This window comes from Hyla sarda, chromosome 1 (genome assembly GCF_029499605.1).
Source record: "Hyla sarda isolate aHylSar1 chromosome 1, aHylSar1.hap1, whole genome shotgun sequence".
Classification (NCBI taxonomy): domain Eukaryota; kingdom Metazoa; phylum Chordata; class Amphibia; order Anura; family Hylidae; genus Hyla; species Hyla sarda.
This window is the reverse complement of record NC_079189.1, coordinates 435,328,460-435,348,833: the sequence shown is the minus strand read 5'-3', so window position 1 is coordinate 435,348,833 and position 20,374 is coordinate 435,328,460. Positions and strand designations below refer to the sequence as shown.

The 20,374-nt window shown below is 44.9% G+C and overlaps 1 protein-coding gene across 8 annotated transcripts in view; it reads left to right on the top strand.

The window, feature by feature from the left end:
* CABIN1 (calcineurin binding protein 1) overlaps positions 1-20,374 on the top strand; it is a 203,796-nt gene that overhangs the window by 51,997 nt on the left and 131,425 nt on the right. For all 8 annotated transcript variants that reach the window (XM_056531139.1, XM_056531153.1, XM_056531173.1 and 5 more), the window contains exons 12-15: positions 637-854; positions 1,631-1,709; positions 1,832-2,019; positions 18,908-19,060. In XM_056531139.1, the coding sequence (XP_056387114.1) occupies positions 637-854; positions 1,631-1,709; positions 1,832-2,019; positions 18,908-19,060 (638 nt within the window). The remainder of the gene's footprint in view (positions 1-636; positions 855-1,630; positions 1,710-1,831; positions 2,020-18,907; positions 19,061-20,374) is intronic.

Sequence of the window (20,374 nt, the reverse complement as noted above, 5' to 3'; positions counted from 1 at the left end):
GCCTAATTTTTTTTCCTGATAAGACAAATGCCGAAACACTTTTTTTTTCAAACGTGTTTCTATTTTCTGAATGTAAATTTATTACATTTTTTTGTAAATTATGGGGGCTGCCTTTTTACCAGAGCTGCTTTTAGCATATACTAGCATTTAGTGATATGTTTTATAGCAAGGCCTATAGACAACACTAGACAGGACCTATTCACATGAATTGGAAACACTTGTGGGCATTCTCTGTGACCTTTTCAGGGTTCATTCTACAGGGAGGGGAATGCTGTAATTGGTGAATTCAGTGTTATCTATACACTGGTTTAATCTCTTCCTGACCTTTTGTTTCTGATAAGAAGAAAAGCATTACTGGGAAATTATCTGTACAGAACAGGAAGTCTCAGCCCAGCTTTAGTTAGGCCTAGTGGCCATAATGGAAACTGCAAGATTTATATGGAATGGAAAATCAGTAAAAAAACACCATAACGTCTTACAAAATATGTTTAACCTAAAAACATAAACAAGAGGTCATTTTTTAATAACACATTCCCTTTAAATTGAGAATATTTGCAAAAGCAGTCATGTTCCTAACTGTTCTCTGCTAGTTTTTTCTGTGTTCTCATATGTTTTTCTAATATGTTGTCATTATAGAGAAACAAGATGTGCACCAATTCCTTTTGGATCACTTACAAAATGGGGGAATTTTAGAGCTTATGTTGAAGTATCTGAAAGTGATAGCTCTGAAGTTCTTGGTGAAGTGGCCTCCTGCTCTAGCAGAAGTCGTGCTCAATATATATAATAGCTGGAGAAAGCACAGCAGTGGTCTTCCCAATCCCCTGCTTAGGGACTGTAGGAACCAACACATTCAAGTAAGTTTTTACTTCCATGGGACTTTATATCTGATCTGTTATTTGTTCTGTGTTACTTTTCTTACTAATTGGTGACACAGTAGTATTCTCCTTTTACTGCCACTATATGTAATGGGCATTCTAGTAAGGTAAAACCAAACTCTGCTTGCTGCTGGAGTTTTTTTTTTTTTTAAACAAAGGCTTAACACATGATATCTACTTGAATGAAGAGAGAGAAAAAAGTATCGCACTCACCCAGAATTTGCCTGCTGTAAAACTTTTTATTCCTTCATAACATCAGGAAAAGTGGATCAGGTTGGGAAGAAAAGACAAGAGCTCTGCCGAGCTCGTGGTGCGACGGGCCTGTTTCGCGGGTTACCAGCGTAACGGGACAGTCGTACCACGAGCTCGGCGGAGCTCTTGTCTTTTCTTCCCGACATGATCCTCTGTTCCTGATGTTATGAAGGAATAAAAAGTTTTACAGCAGGCAAATTCTGGGCGAGTGCGATACTTTCTTTTCTCTCTTCATTCAAGTTGCACTACTGTTCCATGTAAGCACACCCGCGACATTGCTGCACCACCCGTCTCATTGCAATAAAGTGACTATTGATACCAAGTAGACCATATACAGTACAGTGCCAGTGCTCCATCTCTCGTTACACATGATATCTTCTACTACTATTGTCAGTCTGTCTAACAGCTTGCAAACTGTTATTATTTAAAATCTAAAGGTGTCCAAGGTGTATTATTTCTTGATCTGGTTTCTTCAATGCATTCCTTTTGTTTTCCTCTTGTAGGATATGATGGTTATGAGTTTGACTTGCATGGAGCTGCAACTAGATCAATGGCTTTTGGCTAAGGTGAAGACTGGTACAGGTAGTGTTGGAACACCAAGCAGTATTTTTTATTTATTTGTCTTAGTTCCTTTTTCTTTCTTAAATTGATTGCACATCTAGAGTCTAGTTTTTATTTTTAGTTTTCTTTCCTTGTATCTGTAGTGTCTCCAAGCAAATGTTCCCCTGGTATGCCTGGTGAGAACCTAGGCTCAGACTTTCCTGGCGCTCACTTTTTGGAAGATCAAATGATGATGGGATTTGCAGCTTCTCAGCGCGACCTGTTTCCAGATGGGTGGCTAAATTATGTAGTGAGAGTGTACTGGCTGAAAGCAAGGTTCTTGGCTTTGGAGGCAAGTCATCTAAAAAAAAAGATATTCAAAACTAAAATATTGTCCAGAGAAACCTGCCAGTTTGCGGTTTTAATTTTCTAGGGAATCTTTTGGTGTTTAAGTTTTAATAACTGCTGAAAGTTCCATATAGAGGACTGGGAGTAAAAATAACTACATTTCTGGTCAGGCAGGTTGCATGCATGTATACAAATTTCCTGAAATATTCGGGGCACTACTACTGCAAGTGTTCAGGAGAGGGCTTCTTTATGATGAGATTCCCAGATCCTCCTCGAAGCAATAGCTTTAGAATTCCTAGGAGCAAAGGGATAAAGCTGTCACACAGAAATGAGAGAATGGGCTGGGGGAGCACTCTCCCTGATCTCTGTGTGGAACTGTTAACAATTTTGAGGACTTGGAAATGATAGCAGATTAACCATGACAGTATGGTCACCTGCACTAACCTAAATATACAGGAAGATATTGTGGGTGGCGCTGTTTCTAACACTTCTTACTGGTTATAATTGGTGCAACCATTTAGGTGGACTCCATCTTGTTGCTAATATTGTAATTCAGGGATAGAAACACAGAGCTAATTTCTTCCAAAAACAACACCACATCTGTTATAAGGTTGTGAGTGATATTGCAACTCAGTTCCATTAGGATGAATGTAACCAAGTTATAATACCACACACAACCTAAGGACAGGGGTGGTACTGTTTGTTTAAAAAAAAAAAAAAAAAATTGCTCTAATCCCTGATCAAATTGTATACTAACAACCTGTTCGTTTTTTAAATTATTCTGAGTAGCAAGTAGATAAAAATACATATGGTGGATGTGCGGCTATGTTTCTCTATTTGTGTTGCAGTATGAGTAGCGCTTTCTACCGTGCACACGATGATAACCCCACCCCCTTCTGTTGGGGACCCTGGCCTTTTACAGACACTCTGAAGAAGAAGGGATGACTAATTATGGAAGAGGCAGAGTCATCTGCAGAAGGGTTGGGGTTATCAAGATAAATATCTCCTTAACAGTTGCACCAATTTTTTTACACGGTAAGAAGTATTAGAAATAGGGCCACCCATACTATCTACCCGTATATTCAGGTTAGTGTGGGTGACACTTCTGTCAGTTTCTCTTTAATGTGATTGGCTGCTATAAGCATAGCCACTGTGTACTTGCGTTTATAAACGTTTTTATATAATATTTTTTTTATATACTTCACGATTTGGGAAAAATGTGCGATTGTGAATATGGAGGTAAATATTGAGATTTCCATTTGCAATTGCGATATAATAAACAAATGGGTGACCCCCCATTTCATGTCCAATCCCCTTATTTCATATAGCAAACCCCCTCCCCATTTCATGTTCATTGACTGAATACAAAATAGAGGGGATAGGATACTACATGGAGAGAAACAAGCTTAATTCCTCCTCCACACTTCACGTGCCTGGTATATAGTATAGTCTGCACACTCTCCAGAGCTGTTGTGTAGACTAAAATTTGACCTTTATTGGAATAAATAAATAAAAAACTCCCACAATGGGCTATCATCAATATTTAGACACAAAGATAAAGTGCTCAAAAGACAAAAAAACAAACGAAAAAAGGGTGTAAACAATGCCACCCAGATAAAAAGGTATTAAATTACGATACAAAATTTGATAATATAAGTATCACTACTGACTATCGTTGACCCTATCCACTTGGCTTGGGGGTGATAGATTGAAGGACAACAGGCAGGGCAGGGTGGGGAACCTGATATACCCAACAAAATCCCTGATCTAAATTCCTGCCCTAGGTGGAGTTAACGTCCTTAAAAGGACTGCCCGCTCTGGAACTAGCCTGATCTTACCGACAGTCCCTACATGAACTAACTTATTAGCTAGCTGTATGCACTAACTCTCTAGGTGGGCATGACTCTATGCATACTTAAGATATATGCACAATTAATGGGTCCACACTACGTATAATATACAACAGATAATGTTTAGTGCAAATAAACTGCTTTAATGTATAGTTTCAGCTTGGCAACTGATTATATACCAAATCAATATATTAGTTAGTTCTCACAAGTAACAATGACCTTTCACTTATATACAGGGATCTGATTATATCCTGTTAGCAAAACAGTAGGGACATATGTTTTCACAACTTAAATCTCCTGTAGCTTAACCTCTTAAGGACCCACGTCTTGAGTCCGCTCCCGTTCTATCACACCGTGGCCCTGCGTCATAGTGGGTCGGGCCCGGCTTCTAACAACGGCTGGGACCCGTGGCTAATAGCGCGCAGCACTGATCGCGGTGCCCCACACTATTAAGCCTTTAGACGTGGTGCTAAATTTTGTGAACTAAAGTGAAAGTAGAACAGCTGTTCGGGATTGCCGCAGCGAAATCGCTGCATTCCCAAAAAGCTTACAAGACAGCCGGAGTGTCCTTACCTGCCTCCATGCTGTCCGATCGCCGAATGACTGCTCAGTGCCTGAGATCCAGGCTTGAGCCGTCAAGCGGCAGAATCATCGATCAGTGGTTTCTTATGAGAAACCACTGATCAATGTAAAAGATCAGTGTGTGCAGTGTTATAGCCCCCCTATGGGAGCTATAAGATTGAAAAAAAAATAATTAATAAAGATCATTTAACACCTCCCCTAATAAAATAATATGATAAAATAATAATTTGAATTGCCCCCCTTTTCCCATAAAAAAAAATATAGTGTAAATAAAAATAAACATATGTGGTATCGCGGCGTGCGTAAATGTCCGAACTATAAGAATATATCAATTAAACCACACGGTCAATACCATACGCGCAAAAAAATTCCAAAATCCAAAACAGTGCATTTTTGGTCACTTTTTATATCATGAAAAAATGAATAAAAATCAATAAGTCCGATCAATGCAAAAATGGTACCGCTAAAAACTTCAGATCACGGCGCGAAAAATTAGCCCTCATACCGCCCCATACATGGAAAAATAAAAAAGTTATAGGGGCCAGGAAATTACAATTTTAAACATATAAATTTTCCTGCATGTAGTTAGGATTTTTTCCAGAAGTACGACAAAATCAAACCTAGGGTATCATCAGTAGGGTATCATTTTAATCTTATGGACCTACAGGATAAAGAGAAGGTGTTATTTTTACCGAAAAATGTACTGTGTAGAAACGGAAGCCCCCAAAAGTTACAAAATGGTTTATTTATTTTTTTTCAATTTTGTCTCACAATGATTATTTTTTCCGTTTTGACGTAGATTTTTGGGTAAAATGACTGACGTCATTACAAAGTAGAATTGGTGGCGCAAAAAATAAGCCCTCATATGGATTTTTATGTGCAAAATTGAAAGAGTTAGGATTTTTTAAAGGTAAGGAGGAAAAAACAAAAATGCAAAAACGGAAAAACCCTGGGTCCTTAAGGGGCAATGCCAGCAAACACATATAATATGTCAGATAGAGATATGCCACTGGGTTATTACCTCAGTGCCCGGCGGCAAATATTAAACCCCACATATACCAGAAAGGCAGGGCAGGTTATAGACATGTACTGATGTCATAAATGGAGTGATACTTATTCTGTCAGATGTAAGGGTATAGCTGTCTCAACGCGTTTCTTCGCCTGAAGTCATCAGGAGACTGATAAGAGCAAGATGTGATGAGCACGCCATGATCTCGAGTGATGATCCAGGTAATGGTGCAGCTGACGAGAACAGGTGTGAGCTGGTTTAAATATCGGATGGAACACACATACCTGAATTCTATTCGCCGCACGTGACCCGACCCGCATCCCATCGTGTAAACCGGAAGTGACGAGATCTACGTGACATCCGGCCGCTATGTACATTGAATGTGAAGGGAGCCGCGATACCGGAAGTGACGTGTAATGCGTCACCACCGGTTCTTATGTTGCTTGGTAACGCTGTACTATACCTCCCATGCTAGGGAGGCAGGATTAGATGCTGTGATGCCGGAAATGACGTATTTGTTTGGCCATCTAGTTGCTAGGTAGGTGACGCTGTAAACATCGCTGATACAGACAAGGCAAGATAGCATGCCATAATGCCGGAAGTGATGCATATCGCGTCACTTATGGCCATATTGTTGCTAGGTAGCGTTTATGACAATCATACACAATAAAAAGCATGTGTCAATACGGTAGATGTTAGAAATGAAAACCGATTCTATACATTACTGTTGGCTAATATACAATATGATACATCACACTGGTTGTCACATAGGGATTCTTTCAGTTAGCTATCACGAAACTATATCAGCGGGTCCTGCATAATATCCAATAAAACAGTAATTTTGATGAAGATAGTTTTGAGTGTTATAAAATATATAACAGATATAGCTCTCACAGATACTTCCTGGTACACAATAAATTAGGGGTAGAAGTGGTGCTTTTGCGCACCCAATAATTAGGTTTCCTAGAGTATATTTTTAGCATCAGATGTTAGAATATCGATATAAAAGGACCAGTCAGGCATTGGAATTCTGAACGACTTTAAACAAAACAGCCAAAAGATAGGGCCTCATTAAGGCCGTGTGGAGTAAATGACTGCATACGATGTATCCACCTAAGTTCTTGTTGTAACAATAGTCTATTACAGTCACCACTTCTTGATGATGGTATTACTACCTCAATCACCATGAATTTTATACCTGTCACATTATCTTGATGTTTATCATGCATGTGTCTGACAATTGGGGTATTCCTCTTGTGTCTAAAATTCCCCAAATGTTCACCTACTCTTTTTCTCAGTTCTCGAAATGTTTTGTCCACATAATCCATGGGACATTGGCACTGGCATAGATATATTAACCCTTTGGTTTGGCAATTTGTGAGATTTCTAGAAAAAAATCTTTGTCCGGTTGTTGAGCTAATCCACTGGTTAGACCATAAAATGTAAGGGCATGTGACACAATCATTACATGGAAAATTTCAAAATGTAGTCTTATTTAGCCAGGTACCTTCAGCCTGGGGTCTAGTGTAATGACTATGTACTAGTCGATTTTTTAGACTTCTACCTTTTCGGTATGTAACCAGTGGATGCTCAGGTATCACATCACTGATCTGAGGATCGGTTAATAAGATATTCCAATATTTAGAAATGATACTGTACACCACAGAAGATTTGTCATCATATGTCCCTATGATGCAAAAAGGGCCATCAGTATTTCTGGGTTCTCGAGGTGTGAGTAGTTAATTTCTAGTGATACTTTTTGGTATGTACAAAGGGTATCCCCTTGCCGTAAAACGATCTCGTAGGTTTTTTGCCTGCTTATAAAATTCACTGTCTGATGAGCAGTTCCTCCGGACCCGCATATATTGGCCCTTGGGGATCCCTCATTTTAACGAGGTAGGGTGATGACTGGACCAATGGAGAAGGGAATTGGTAGCGGTCGATTTCCTGTAAAGTGTAGAGGATAATGGTTATTTCTCTATCGGCTCCATTGGGGGACACAGACCGTGGGTGTATGCTGCTGTCTCTAGGAGGTGTGACACTATGGTAATAAAAAATGTGATGCAATTCTCCAGACCAGGTCTTCTGATTTTTTGTTTTCCTAGTATAGGGACGTGTTAGTTTTTTATTCCTTTTTCTTTTCTGTTTTCAGGTGGGGACTCAGGGACTCCGGTTCCCTGTTTCCCCATTGCGAGTAAGGGGGCACAGACATTGCGTATATGTGCTGTTCACCCCCCTCGCCAACGGTCAGCGCCTGGGTTGGTACCTCATTGGTCCGGGTCCCCCTATTTCCCTGCTCGCCTCGCTCGCACATAGCAGCCAGGCGTGATGCAGGTAACTAAAGCTGACTGAAGACTTCACTGAAGACTCCATTAGGTAAGTTCTTCTGACTGAGGTAAGTACTCCCCCCCCCCCCCCCCCTTTTCTCCTCAGGTGCGGACTGGCAACCTCTGGAGACCCCATGTTTTCCACCTTTTCAGGTTATGAGGCTGGCTTACTGGGGATGGACTTTTATTCTGGGGGAGCAGTGGCATCTGAGGGGGCATGTACTTTATGTTTTTCACTGTGTGTGTGTTTTACTGTGAGCAGCGCCTTATAAGCGGCTGACAGCCACGGCGCTGGTACTGGCCAGGCGCTCTCCGCGCCAGCTTACTTTTGCTTTCTCCTACAGCGCCTTATATGCGGCTGACAGCCGCGGTGCTGGTACGGGCCGGGCGCTCTCAGCGCCAGCTTACTTTCGTTTTCTCCGGCAGTGTCTGCCGGCGTTTTGGCCGCCCGCTCTGTTCCCCCGAGCTCTGCCCACAGGGCTGTCGAAGCTCTTCTGAGGCGCGCAATAGCCTCCAATCAGCACCGTGGGCCCGATTTTCAGTCAGAAGGGGGCCAATTAGTGCCTCTGCTGCAGGCAGGCCCCCTCTACTATTGGCTGGCCTGTTTCTCACACTAGCTGTTTCTCATAATGTCCGTACCCAGAGCTGTTCCTCCCTCTAAACAGAAACCTGGAACGTCAGTGACTTATTTTGTCTGTCAGCACTGTAGTACCAAAATGCCTGGCTCTACCGAGCCCACTTGCCCTGCCTGCTCCACTGCTCCCCCAGACCCCCATGTACCCCCTGATGCCCTTTCGGTTCCGGTGGGTTCAGCCACTCCACCAGCCTGGGTTTCTTCCCTGACCCAGTATATGGCTAACTTGACCCAAGTCTCCCGTTCGGTGGCTGAGGCCTCCCAGGAAGTGGTGTCTGTCTTGAAGGGGTCTTCCCTGCGCAGGGCCTCTGAGAGGGCCTGCTCCTCGTCTCCACATACTTCACGCTCTCACAAGCGTACTAGGGGTGCCTTGTCTGACTCTTCCATTGAGTCTTCAGATAGACGTGAGCGTTCCCCTCGTGGGTCCCGCCCCACCTGTCATCTGGGCACAAACATCGCTCCTCTAGAGGACGTTCTCTGAGTCGCCGCTCTGCCACGCCAGAGCCGCGTACCTGGTCAGGGTCGCCCCCCTCCAGGACTGCCTCTACTCGTTCACATTCTCCTGGTGAACTGGTGGACGAGGCTTCCGAGCCGGCATCTGACTCAGAGGACCGCTCGGACTCAATTGCAACGCTGAACTCATTGGTGACAGCCATAAGAGACACCTTTCACTTAGAGGACCCAGGATCTTCGGATGTCAATCCAGGAGTATCCTTTCATCATGCTAAGCCAGCACCTCAAAGGTTCAGCTCTCACGCTGACTTTGACGACATTCTGGAATCTGCATGGAAACATCCAAGAGGTTCCCGGGAATCAAGATGATTCAAGAACGTTATCCATTTGACAAGGACTTTGTCACTAAGGTGGTTCCCCTCCCTCAGTGGATCCACCAATCTCCCGGGTCTCTAAGGCGACTACACTGCCACTGGCAGATGCCGCTGCCTTCAAGGATCCCACGGACAAGAAGGTAGAATCCTTAGCGAAGTTTGCCTCTGAAGCAGCTGGCTCTTCTCTTCTTCCATCTTTGCCTCGTCATGGGTGTCCAAGGCTCTGTCGGAGTGGTGCCAAAAGCTCCATCAGGATATCTTAGCGGCATCCCCCCCAGAGGATCTATCTGCTCAGGCTCCCCAATGCTCTAAATCTGGGGACTTCCTGTGCGCAGCTTCCATGCAGTCAGCCCGTTGTTCTGCCTTTGCTGTGGGTCACCTAGCGGCTCTCCGCCGCTCTATGTGGCTTAAAGCTTTGAATGCGGATGCCGCTTCCAAAAGGTCTCTCACTGAGCTTCCTTTTACGGGTGGCCGTCTTCTTGATGAGATTATCTCTCAGGCAACGGGAGGTAAGAGTTCCTTGTTACCTCAAAATAAGGCTCGCCCTACTTCCCAAACTAAGTCCTTTTTCCTTTCGGTCCTTTCGGACCTCTGGCTACAGCAAAGGGTCCGGGCAATCGCCCTTGCGGGACAAGAAGACTCCCTCGTTCCAGGCACGACCGTCTTGGAAGTCAGACTCCAACCGGTCTGGCCGTTTTGCGCCTAGAGCAGGCAACCGCAAACCCACTTCTGCATGAAGTGAGGCCCCCACCCGCGGTTTCTTCTCGGGTGGGAGGTCGTCTCTTACTTTTTCGAGACATCTGGACCTCACACATTCAGGACTCTTGGGTCAGGGACGTGGTGTCCAACAGTTACCGAATTGAATTTGCCTCCCTTCCGAGGGATCGCTTTTTTCGATCCCGGGCCCCCCAGTCTCCTCCTCTGGCGAAGCACTTTCGAGCGGCTCTCCAGTCTCTGCTCCTCCCGGGGGTTATAGTTCCCGTTCCTCCAGGGGAACGGTTTCAGGGTTTCTATTCAAATTTTTTTGTGGTCCCCAAGAAGGATGGTTCTGTGCGACCAATCCTAGACCTCAAGCGTCTCAACCGTCACCTTCTTATCCGCCACTTCCGAATGGAATCTCTCCTTTCGGTGGTGGCGTCCCTGGAACAAGGGGAGTTCCTTTCTTCGGTGGACATCAAGGATGCCTACCTCCATGTGCCAATATTTCCAGGCCATCATCGGTACCTATGCTTTGCGGTTTCGGAGGGGCACTTTCAATTCGTAGCCCTCCACTTTGGTCTAGCCACGGCTCCTCGGGTCTTTACAAAGATCCTTGCGCCAGTGATGGGCCTGTTAAGGTCGAGGGGAATCTCAGTTATACCCTACCTGGATGACCTTCTCATCAAGGCTCCAACCAGAGCCCAGACTCTGGAGAATCTGGACGTCACTCTCCACACTCTGGATCGCTTCGGGTGGATGGTCAACCGGGACAAGTCAGTCCTCCATCCTACCCAGTCTCTAACCTTCCTGGGACTTCACTTCGACACGGCCTCTGCCCGAATTTGTCTCCCGCCGGACTAACGTCTGGCGCTTCGGTTGGGGGTCTGCTCCCTTCGGACCCAGGTCTCAGTCCCCATCCGCACTTGTATGGAAGTCCTGGGTCGGATAGTGGCAACTATGGAGGCCGTACCCTTTGCCCAGTTTCATTACCGCCCCCTTCAACTGGTGATTCTCTCTCGATGGAACAGGTCTCCTCTGTCCCTCGATCGTCAGATTGTTCTCACTCGCAGGGTCCGTCAGTCTCTGCTCTGATGGCTCCGCTCCCCCCTTCTTCTCTAAGGGCGGTCATTTCTTCCCCTTGACTGGCAGGTTGTTACAACGGATGCCAGCCTGTCAGGCTGGGGCGGCGTGTTCAGGGATTGGATGGTTCAGGGTCTCTCTGAGAGACCCTTCTTCCGATAAACATATTGGAATTATGGGCGATTCTTCTTTGTCTTCTTCATTGGGAGTCCCGTCTTCAGTCCCGTCCTATCCGTGTCAGACAACGCCATGGCGGCGGCGTACATTAATCGTCAGGGCGGCATTCGCAGCTCGGCAGCCATGGCCGAGGTGACCAAGATTCTCACCTGGGCGGAAAGCAAGGTTACGGCCATTTCGACGATTCACATTCCGGGAGTGCTCAACTGGGAAGCGGACTTCCTCACTCTGTCCTCACCCGACCCTGGCGAGTGGTCTCTACATCCAGAGGTCTTCGCACAACTCTGCGACTTCAGGGGCATTCCGGACGTGGACCTCTTCACGTCCCGGCACAATCGGAAGATCCTTCCTTTTGTGTCCAAGTCCCGGGACCCTCAGGCTCTGGCCGTGCACGCCCTAGTGATTCCTATCTGTTCCCTTCCGCTCCTTCCCAGGGTGCTGAGGAAGCTCAAAGCAGAGGACGTCCCCGCCATTCTGGTAGCTCCAGATTGGCCCCGACGGTCGTGGTACGCCGACGTAGTCAGGCTCCTGGACGACGCTCCACTGCGTCTTCCGCTCCGTCCGGACCTGCTCTCTCAGGGTCCTCTTTGCCACCCCAATTTACAGTCTCTGCATTTGACGGCGTGTCGGTTGAGACCTCGGTTTTGAGTGCCCGCAGGTTCTCTTCCCAAGTCATTCACACCATGCTCAGGGCTCGTAAGCCCTCCTCCGCAAGAATTTACCACCGTACTTGCGGTCTTATTATATATTATTTTGTGAAGCTCAGGACTTCTCCCCGGTAACCTCCTCGGTTCCTAGTCTTCTCTCCGTTTTACAGTCAGGGTTGGAACTGGGGTTGTCTCTCAGTTCACTTAAAGGTTAGGTTTCGGCCCTTGCTGTTGTTTTCCAGCAGCCCCTGGCTTCTAATTCTCATGTCCGGACCTTCCTTCAAGGCGTGGTGCACGCTGTTCCTCCTTATCGGTCACCCTCTCCCCCTTGGGACTTGAATTTGGTTCTGAGTTCCCTCCAGGGTGCACCCTTTGAGCCCCTTAGAGAGGTGTCTCTCTGCCTCCTTTCTTGGAAAGTGACATTTCTTGTTGCTATCACCTCCATCAGGAGGTTGTCTGAATTGGCAGCTCTTTCCTGCCGTTCTCCGTTTCTGGTGATCCACCAGGACAAGGTTGTTTTCCGGCCAGATCCTTCCTTTTTGCCTAAGGTGGTTTTGGCCTTTCATCTCAATGAGGACATTGTCCTCCCTTCTTTTTGTCCTGCTCCTTCTCATCCTAAGGAGCGCTTACTACACAAGCTGGATGTAGTTCAGGCTGTCCGGTCTTATCTCTCCATCACTTCTTCGTTTCGTCAGTGTGATTCCTTTTTCGTCCTTACGGAAGGTCGTCGCAAGGGACAACCTGCTTCCAAGGCCACCATTTCTCGGTGGATTCGGTCCGCCATTTCGGAAGCCTATCGCTGTAAGGGGAAGATTCCTCCCTTCAGGGTTGTGGCTCATTCTACCCGTTCTGTTGGGGCATCCTGGGCTCTCCAGACTTGCAAGGTGGCTACCTGGTCATCTTTGCACACCTTCTCAAGGTTTTACCGAGTTCATACTTTCGCATCGGCTGATGCTAGTCTGGGTCATAAAGTGTTGCAGGCGGCAGTGGATCGGCGGTCTGCCTGACTGCTTATCTGCCCACCCAAGGGACGGCTTTGGTATGTCCCACGGTCTGTGTCCATCAATGGAGCCGATAGAGATATTTGTTTACTTTCCGTAAAATCTCTTTCTCGGAGGATCATTGGGGGACACAGATCCCGCCCTTTTTGGAATTTCCTTTGGTTCTCTGTCCGAGGGTGTGTTCAGTTATGTTTTTTCTTCTGGTTCTCAGACAGTTTGGGGTTTTTCTTCGACCTGTTGGTCTCCTCCTATTGCTCTGGAACTTAAACTGATTAGCTCAGGGTCTGAAGGCGGGTATATCCTGCTGGGAGGAACCGACTTATTTATTACCATGGTGTCACACCTCCTAGAGACAGCAGCATACACCCACGGTCTGTGTCCCCAATGGCTCCTCCGAGAGAGATTTTACGGTAAGTAAACAAAAATCTCCCTTTTTTACATCAAGAAGGGATAATTCCTTTTCTTGGATCTCATATGTAAAATATAATCCGATGGAATTATGATTGAGGGTATCAATGAACTGTTTGAACTCCTCTTTATTACCGGCCCACAGGATAAAGACATCGTCTATATAACGAATCCATAATAGGATTCGAGAAGACCAACTGTTTTTGTCTGGTGGGAAGACAATAGTGTCCTCCCACCAGCCCAGGAGGAGGTTTGCGTATGTGGAGGCACATGGGCTCCCCATTGCCATCCCCCTGAGCTGGTTAAGACCTTTTTGTCAATCAGGAAATAGTTATGCATTAAGATGAATGTAAGTAATGTTAGTAAAAATTGATTATGCAATGAGAATTGGTTACCTCTCATCTGTAAGAAGTACTCAACAGCTTTTAAACCCTGATCGTGAGGTATCGAACTGTAGAGTTATTCTACGTCGATACTGGCAAGAAATGTAGTACTGTCAACTGGGACTTCTTGAATGCGGCGTAAGAAATCGGTCTTGTCCCTCACATATGAGGGGAGCGATAGAACGAATAGTCTAAGAATATGGTCAATATACGTACTGATGTTTTGTGTAAGGGAATCATTACCAGACACAATGGGTCTGCCTTTTAGCAGTGTTATCCCTTGATGAATTTTGGGCAGCCCATAGAAAGTGGCTACCATAGGAGTTTTTGGATAAAGATAATTGAATTCTTGGTTATTGATCAGCCCAATGTCTTTCGCCTGCATTAGAATTTGATGAAGTTGTTTTTGGAAGATTGGTGTGGGATCTCTTGGTAGGGTTGCGCAGCTTGTCTCACAGTTCAAAATGCTCAGGCACATTTGTCGGTATGTATTATGGTCAAGGATTATCACTTTTTCACCTTTGTCTGATGGCTTTATTATAATGTTTTTATCATTCTCCAAATTCTGGAGTACCTTCATTTCTTGTCGGCTAAGGTTAAATTTGGATGAGTCCCGTTCAGGGATCATCTTAATTTCACGTGTAACCAATTATAGGAAGATGTCAATACCTGTGACTTCTGTAATTGGTGGCATAGCAGTGCTTTTGGGTTTTAAATCGGTGAAGGGACCCTGTCCAGGTTCTCTCTCACCTTCTTCCATTACATTGCTCAGGAGTTCTACTGTTGGCAAATCTTCTTCTGTTATGCCTAAATCCTGGCACTGACGTTTGTTGTAAAATTTAAAAAATCTATGCCATTTTAGCCTCCTACAGAAAAGATTGAGATCCTTTAGCCATTCAAAGGTTTGAAATTTGGTTACAGGGACAAATTAAAAGCCCTTACGCAATACTCTTAGTTCCCATTCATTTAAAGTTTTCGTAGAGAGATTGATGACTTCTAAATCATCTTTATTTATCTCTTGTTCCGTTTGGTGTATTGTCCCCGCCCATGATATCTGGTTTGGCACGCTGACGGTAAGACTACATTTGGAAATTTTCCATGTAATGATTGTGTCACATGCCCTTACATTTTACGGTCTAACCAGTGGATTAGCTCAACAACCGGACAAACATTTTTTTCTAGAAATCTCACGAATTGCAAAACCAAAGGGTTAATATATCTATGCCAGTGCCAATGTCCCATGGATTATGTGGATAAAATATTTCGAGAATTGAGAAGAAGAGTAGGTGAACATTTGGGGGGATATTAGGCATAAGAGGAATACCCCAATTGCCAGACACATGCATGATAAACATCAAGATAATGTGACAGGTATAAAATTCATGGTGATTGAGGTAGTAATACCATCATCAAGAAGTGGTGACTGTAATAGACTATTGTTACAACGAGAACTTAGGTGGATACATCGTATGCGGTCATTTACTCCACACGGCCTTAATGAGGCCCTATCTTTTGGCTGTTTTGTTTAAAGTCGTTCAGAATTCCAATGCCTGACTGGTCCTTTTATATCGATATTCTAACATCTGATGCTAAAAATATACTCTAGGAAACCTATATTATTGGGTGCGCAAAAGCACCACTTCTACCCCTAATTTATTGTGTACCAGGAAGTATCTGTGAGAGCTATATCTGTTATATATTTTATAACACTCAAAACTATCTTCATCAAAATTACTGTTTTATTGGATATTATGCAGGACCCGCTGATATAGTTTTGTGATAGCTAACTGAAAGAATCCCTATGTGACATCCAGTGTGATGTATCATATTGTATATTAGCCAACAGTAATGTATAGAATCGGTTTTCATTTCTAACATCTACCTTATTGACACATGCTTTTTATTGTGTATGATTGTCATAAACGCTACCTAGCAACAATATGGCCATAAGTGACGCAATATGCATCACTTCCGGCATTATGGCATGCTATCTTGCCTTGCCTGTATCAGTGATTTTTACAGCGTCACCTACCTAGCAACTAGATGGCCAAACAAATACGTCATTTCCGGCATCACAGCATCTAATCCTGCCTCCCTAGCATGGGAGGTATAGTACAGCGTTGCCAAGCAACATAAGAACCGGTGGTGACGCATTACACGTCACTTCCGGTATCGCGGCTCCCTTCACATTCAATGTACATAGCGGCCGGATGTCACGTAGATCTCGTCACTTCCGGTTTACACGATGGGATGCGGGTCGGGTCACGTGCGGCGAATAGAATTCAGGTATGTGCGTTCCATCTGATATTTAAATCTGTAATCAGTCCCCGGAGAGTGTTCACTCCGAGTCTGTTTACCGGCGACCGCAGGGCCGGTGGCGTGTGACATCACGCCTCTGCCCCCGTGTGACGTCACGCTCCGCCCCCATGTGACGTCACACTCCGCCCCTCAATGCAAGCCTACGGGAGGGGGCGTGATAGCTATCATGCCCCCTCCCATAGGCTTGCATTGAGGGTCGGGGTGTGACGTCACACGGAGGCGTGACGTCACATGCCGCCGGCCCTGCGGTCGCCCGTAATCGGACCCGTAGTGAACACGCTACGGGGACTGATTACAAACGGGGTGCCGTGTGCATGATCACGGGCGTCCCCAGCTGCGAGACTCCCGCCATCAGACTTCTTATCCCCTATCCTTTGGATAGGGGATAAGATGTGTAAGCACTGGAGTACCCCTTAAAGGACGTTAACTCCGCCTAGGGCAGGAATTTAGATCAGGGATTTTGTAGGGAATATCAGGTTCCCCACCCTGCCCTGCCTGTTGTCCCTAAATCTATAACCCCGCGAGCCAATGGGATAGGGTCAACGATAGTCAGGAGTGATACTTATATTATCAAATTTTGTAACGTAATTTAATACCTTTTTATCTCGGTGGCATTGTTTACCTCCTTTTTATTTATTTTTTTGAGCACTTTATCTTTGTGTCTAAATATTGATGATAGCCCATTGTGAGCGTTTTTTTAATTTATTCCAATAAAGGTAAAATTTTAGTCTACAATTTTGACTTTCCATAATTGTGGTAGTAGACTATGAGTATCTTTGGTTTTTGGTTGCTCTATGGCGCAGCCATGTGGGTGGGAGCACTGGAAGTAAGTGAATTCCCTAAAGGACCAGGAAGTGGGGGGGGGGGGGGTAATTTATTCCTCATCACCTTCTAATATCCATAACTGTTTCCATTCTCCATCTACAGACCCATTTGAGGCTTGTTTTATGCACCACTAGCAGTACTTTGTAATGACATCACTCATTTTACCCCAAAATCTATGGTGAAACAAAAAAATTATTATATTTGTGGGGAGAAATTGGCAACTTTTTTTTTTGTGGAGGTGGGTTTTTTCTACGCAGTGCACTTTTCTGTGAAATTGACATATTGGCCCTGATTTACAGCGGTCGCGCCCCCTTCCCATAGACTTTCGTTGAGGGGGCGGGCGAGACGTCACGAGGGGCCGGGCGTGACGTCACACCCGGCGGCCGCGAACACGGAAGCCCGCACACAGCATTCGGAGTAATGAACTTCCGGACGTTGTGAGCGGAGCTCCGAAAGTCAGGGCAGCGCACAACCCCTTTAATTCCCATTAAATCTTGTGTTTTACTTGTTTGGTTTGGCACATGCTATTGATGATTTGTATTTTATTACCATGTTTTTAAGTTTTTTTTTTTCTTTTAACTCTGAGTATGTGCGATACATTTTCCCGTGCAACACAAAAAAAAAAAAAAAAAAAATGCGACAGAAAATAAAGACACGTGCAACACATTAGTTAATCAGCTCCCAGAAAAAAAAGGTTGAAATCTAAAACACTCCAGAAAGAACACTCGAATTTTAGTAAATCAAGGCCATTATCTTTATTCTGCCGGTCCATACGATTACAGAGATATCCAAGGTTTTATTGGATAGGTTTTATTTTAATTTATTTACATAAAAATTACATCTTTTTATAAAAATAGTATGTTTAAATAATCCTTTCTGACCCCTATATCTTTATCATTTTTCCGTTTACGGGGCTGTTTGAGGGCTTATTTTTTGTGCCATGATCTGTAGTTTTTATTGGTACCATTTTTGTTTTGATGGGACATTTTGATCACTTTTTATTTATTTCTGGTATATGAAGTAACCAAAATTTGCAATCCTGGTATTTTTTTTTACATTTACTCCATTGACCGTGCTGTTTCAATAATGTTATATTTTAACTGTTTGGACATTTACGCACATGGCTACACCAAATATGTTTGTTTTTGTTTTTTAATTTTTTTAGTACCCATGGGGCAGTTTTTTTCAAACATTCTCCAGTTGTTGCAATGCTACTACTCCCAGCACTGCTACTACTCCCCAGGCTAGAGACACACTGTTAGGAAAAAACTGCCATGGGGAGTATTATTTGCAATCTTGTGATTGCAGACACTGATCAATGTTGTGCCATAGCACAGCTTTGATCAATGTTATCGGCACTCCATTACTACAGGCTGCTGAGGCTGCCTGCATTATTGGAGTGCCGATTGGACGAGCCAGAGGCAGGTAGGGAACCTCTGCCCGTACTCTCAGCTGAGCAGGACCCTGCGGGTGTCCCCATCAGCTCCAGAGAGCTACCGGTGTGGGTTTTCTGCATTTTAGATGCCGCAATCAACTTTAATTCCAACATCTAAAGGGTTAATGCTGGCCATCACCTTGATCTGTGGTCCAGCATTAGCCACTATGAGGTGAACTCAGTTGCTGAGCTTGCTTTATACATCCGCAGCACGGCTGCGCCGATCCAGCTGGCCAGCCGTGGTAGGGTTAACCTCTTCCCAGCGCTGGGAGAGGAAACAGTGAGATTCATGCCCGTGAGGCCAGACTGCACTGTACGGCAGCTGAGCATACAGCCGAAACCGGAGTCAGGATCGTCAGCTCCCGTGCTGCGCGGGTTCCCTCCGGCGTGAATCTCACTGTTTCTCCTCCCTGCATAATCGCAAAATTTTGCAAAGGGCGAAATCGTTTTATGGCGATCCCCAATTATCGCAATTCGGTTGTGATATATCGTGCAGCCCTAAGATAGAGAGATATACAGATATATATATATATATATATATATATATATATATATATATATATATATATATATATTTTTTTTTTTTTTTAAGCTTGGAAGGGGAAGTCCATTCCTCTTGCATGTTGCTGTCAGTAATCTAATATGTATGGCAAGTAATCATTTTACTCTTCCTGTTGTTTGTAATGTAGGGGGACATGGAGCAGGCTTTAGAAAACTTTGACATGTGCACTGACTTGCTACAAAGCTCTGAGGCAAAAGCATACAAAGATAATGAAAACGAAGAAGACATTGTTATCAAGCTCCCCAACCTTCAGCTGGATTCTGCAATATCTATAGAGGAGGTGAGTTTTTATGTCATTAAGTCTATATAGCTTCTACTTATAAAAGGAACATCATTGATACTGTTCTTTTTATGACTTTCATTGCATTTTTTGATCATTGTTTCCCTTGTAGAGCAGCATACAGACGATTTTTATAGATTTTTCAATTTTAACTCCTCAACGACACAGGACGTATATATTTACATTGTGCGCCGGCTCTCGCGATATAACACGGATATGACCCCGCGTCATATCGGGTCGGTCCCGACGGCCATCAACGACCGGGACCAGTGGCTAATACCGGACATCACCGATCGCGGTGATGCCTGGTATTAACCCTTCAGACGTGGCCTGTCTCCTCGCTGCCTGATCGCCCAATGACTGCTCGGTGCCTGAGATCAAGTAGTCGAGGGGTGATAACACTGATCAATGCTGTGCTATTGCATAGCAGTGACCAGTGTAGGAAATCAGTGTGTGCAATGTTATAGTCCCCTATGGGGCTATAACATTGAAAAAAAAAAAAAAAGTTAAAATAAAGTGTTAATAAATGGGATTTAACCCCTTCCCTAATAAAAGTCTAAATCACTAAATGTGGTATCGCTGCGTGCGTAAATGTCTGAACTATAAAATGATATTGTTAATTATATCGCACGGTCAATGGCGTACACGTAAAAAAAATTCCAAAGTCCAAAATAGCGTATTTGTAGTCACTTTTTATACCATAAAAAATGAATAAAAAGCGATCCAAAAGGGGGCGTGGCTTGGCGGTTGAGATGAGCGGTCGCATGGAGTAAGTGCTCCCGCTCAGGACCTGCAATTTCATTATCCTGGACTGAATCCTGGAGACTTTGACCCCACAAACCCGACTGAGGACCCGTAATATGCCTCCTCAACCGGATCAAGCTAAACAAAAAGACCGCACGGCGGTCGAGAAGCTCAGAGATTATGCCCGTGCTGAAAAACAAGATGGCGCTGGACAGGCCGGAGCGCGCTCTGCAGCAGTAGGGGTGAGGGGCCTGCCGCCTGATCTCCCAGACTCTCCTGAACCGACTCTGCGGGAGGTTAGTGACACCCTTCTCATGGCCATACAGAACTGTAGGACATCTCTTACCGGCAAATTGGAGGAGGTACGGGTGGACGTAGGCCTCCTGCGTCAGGACATGCAGACTCTCCGTGAGCGGGTCACAGAGACGGAGTCCCGTATCTCAACACTGGAGGATTCTGTGCAGCCCTTGCCCTCCTCCCTCCGGGAGGTGCAGGAGCAATTGGAGGGCGCCCGGCAGAAAAATGATGATTTAGAGAACCGGCTGCGCCGGAATAACATCAGGGTGATTG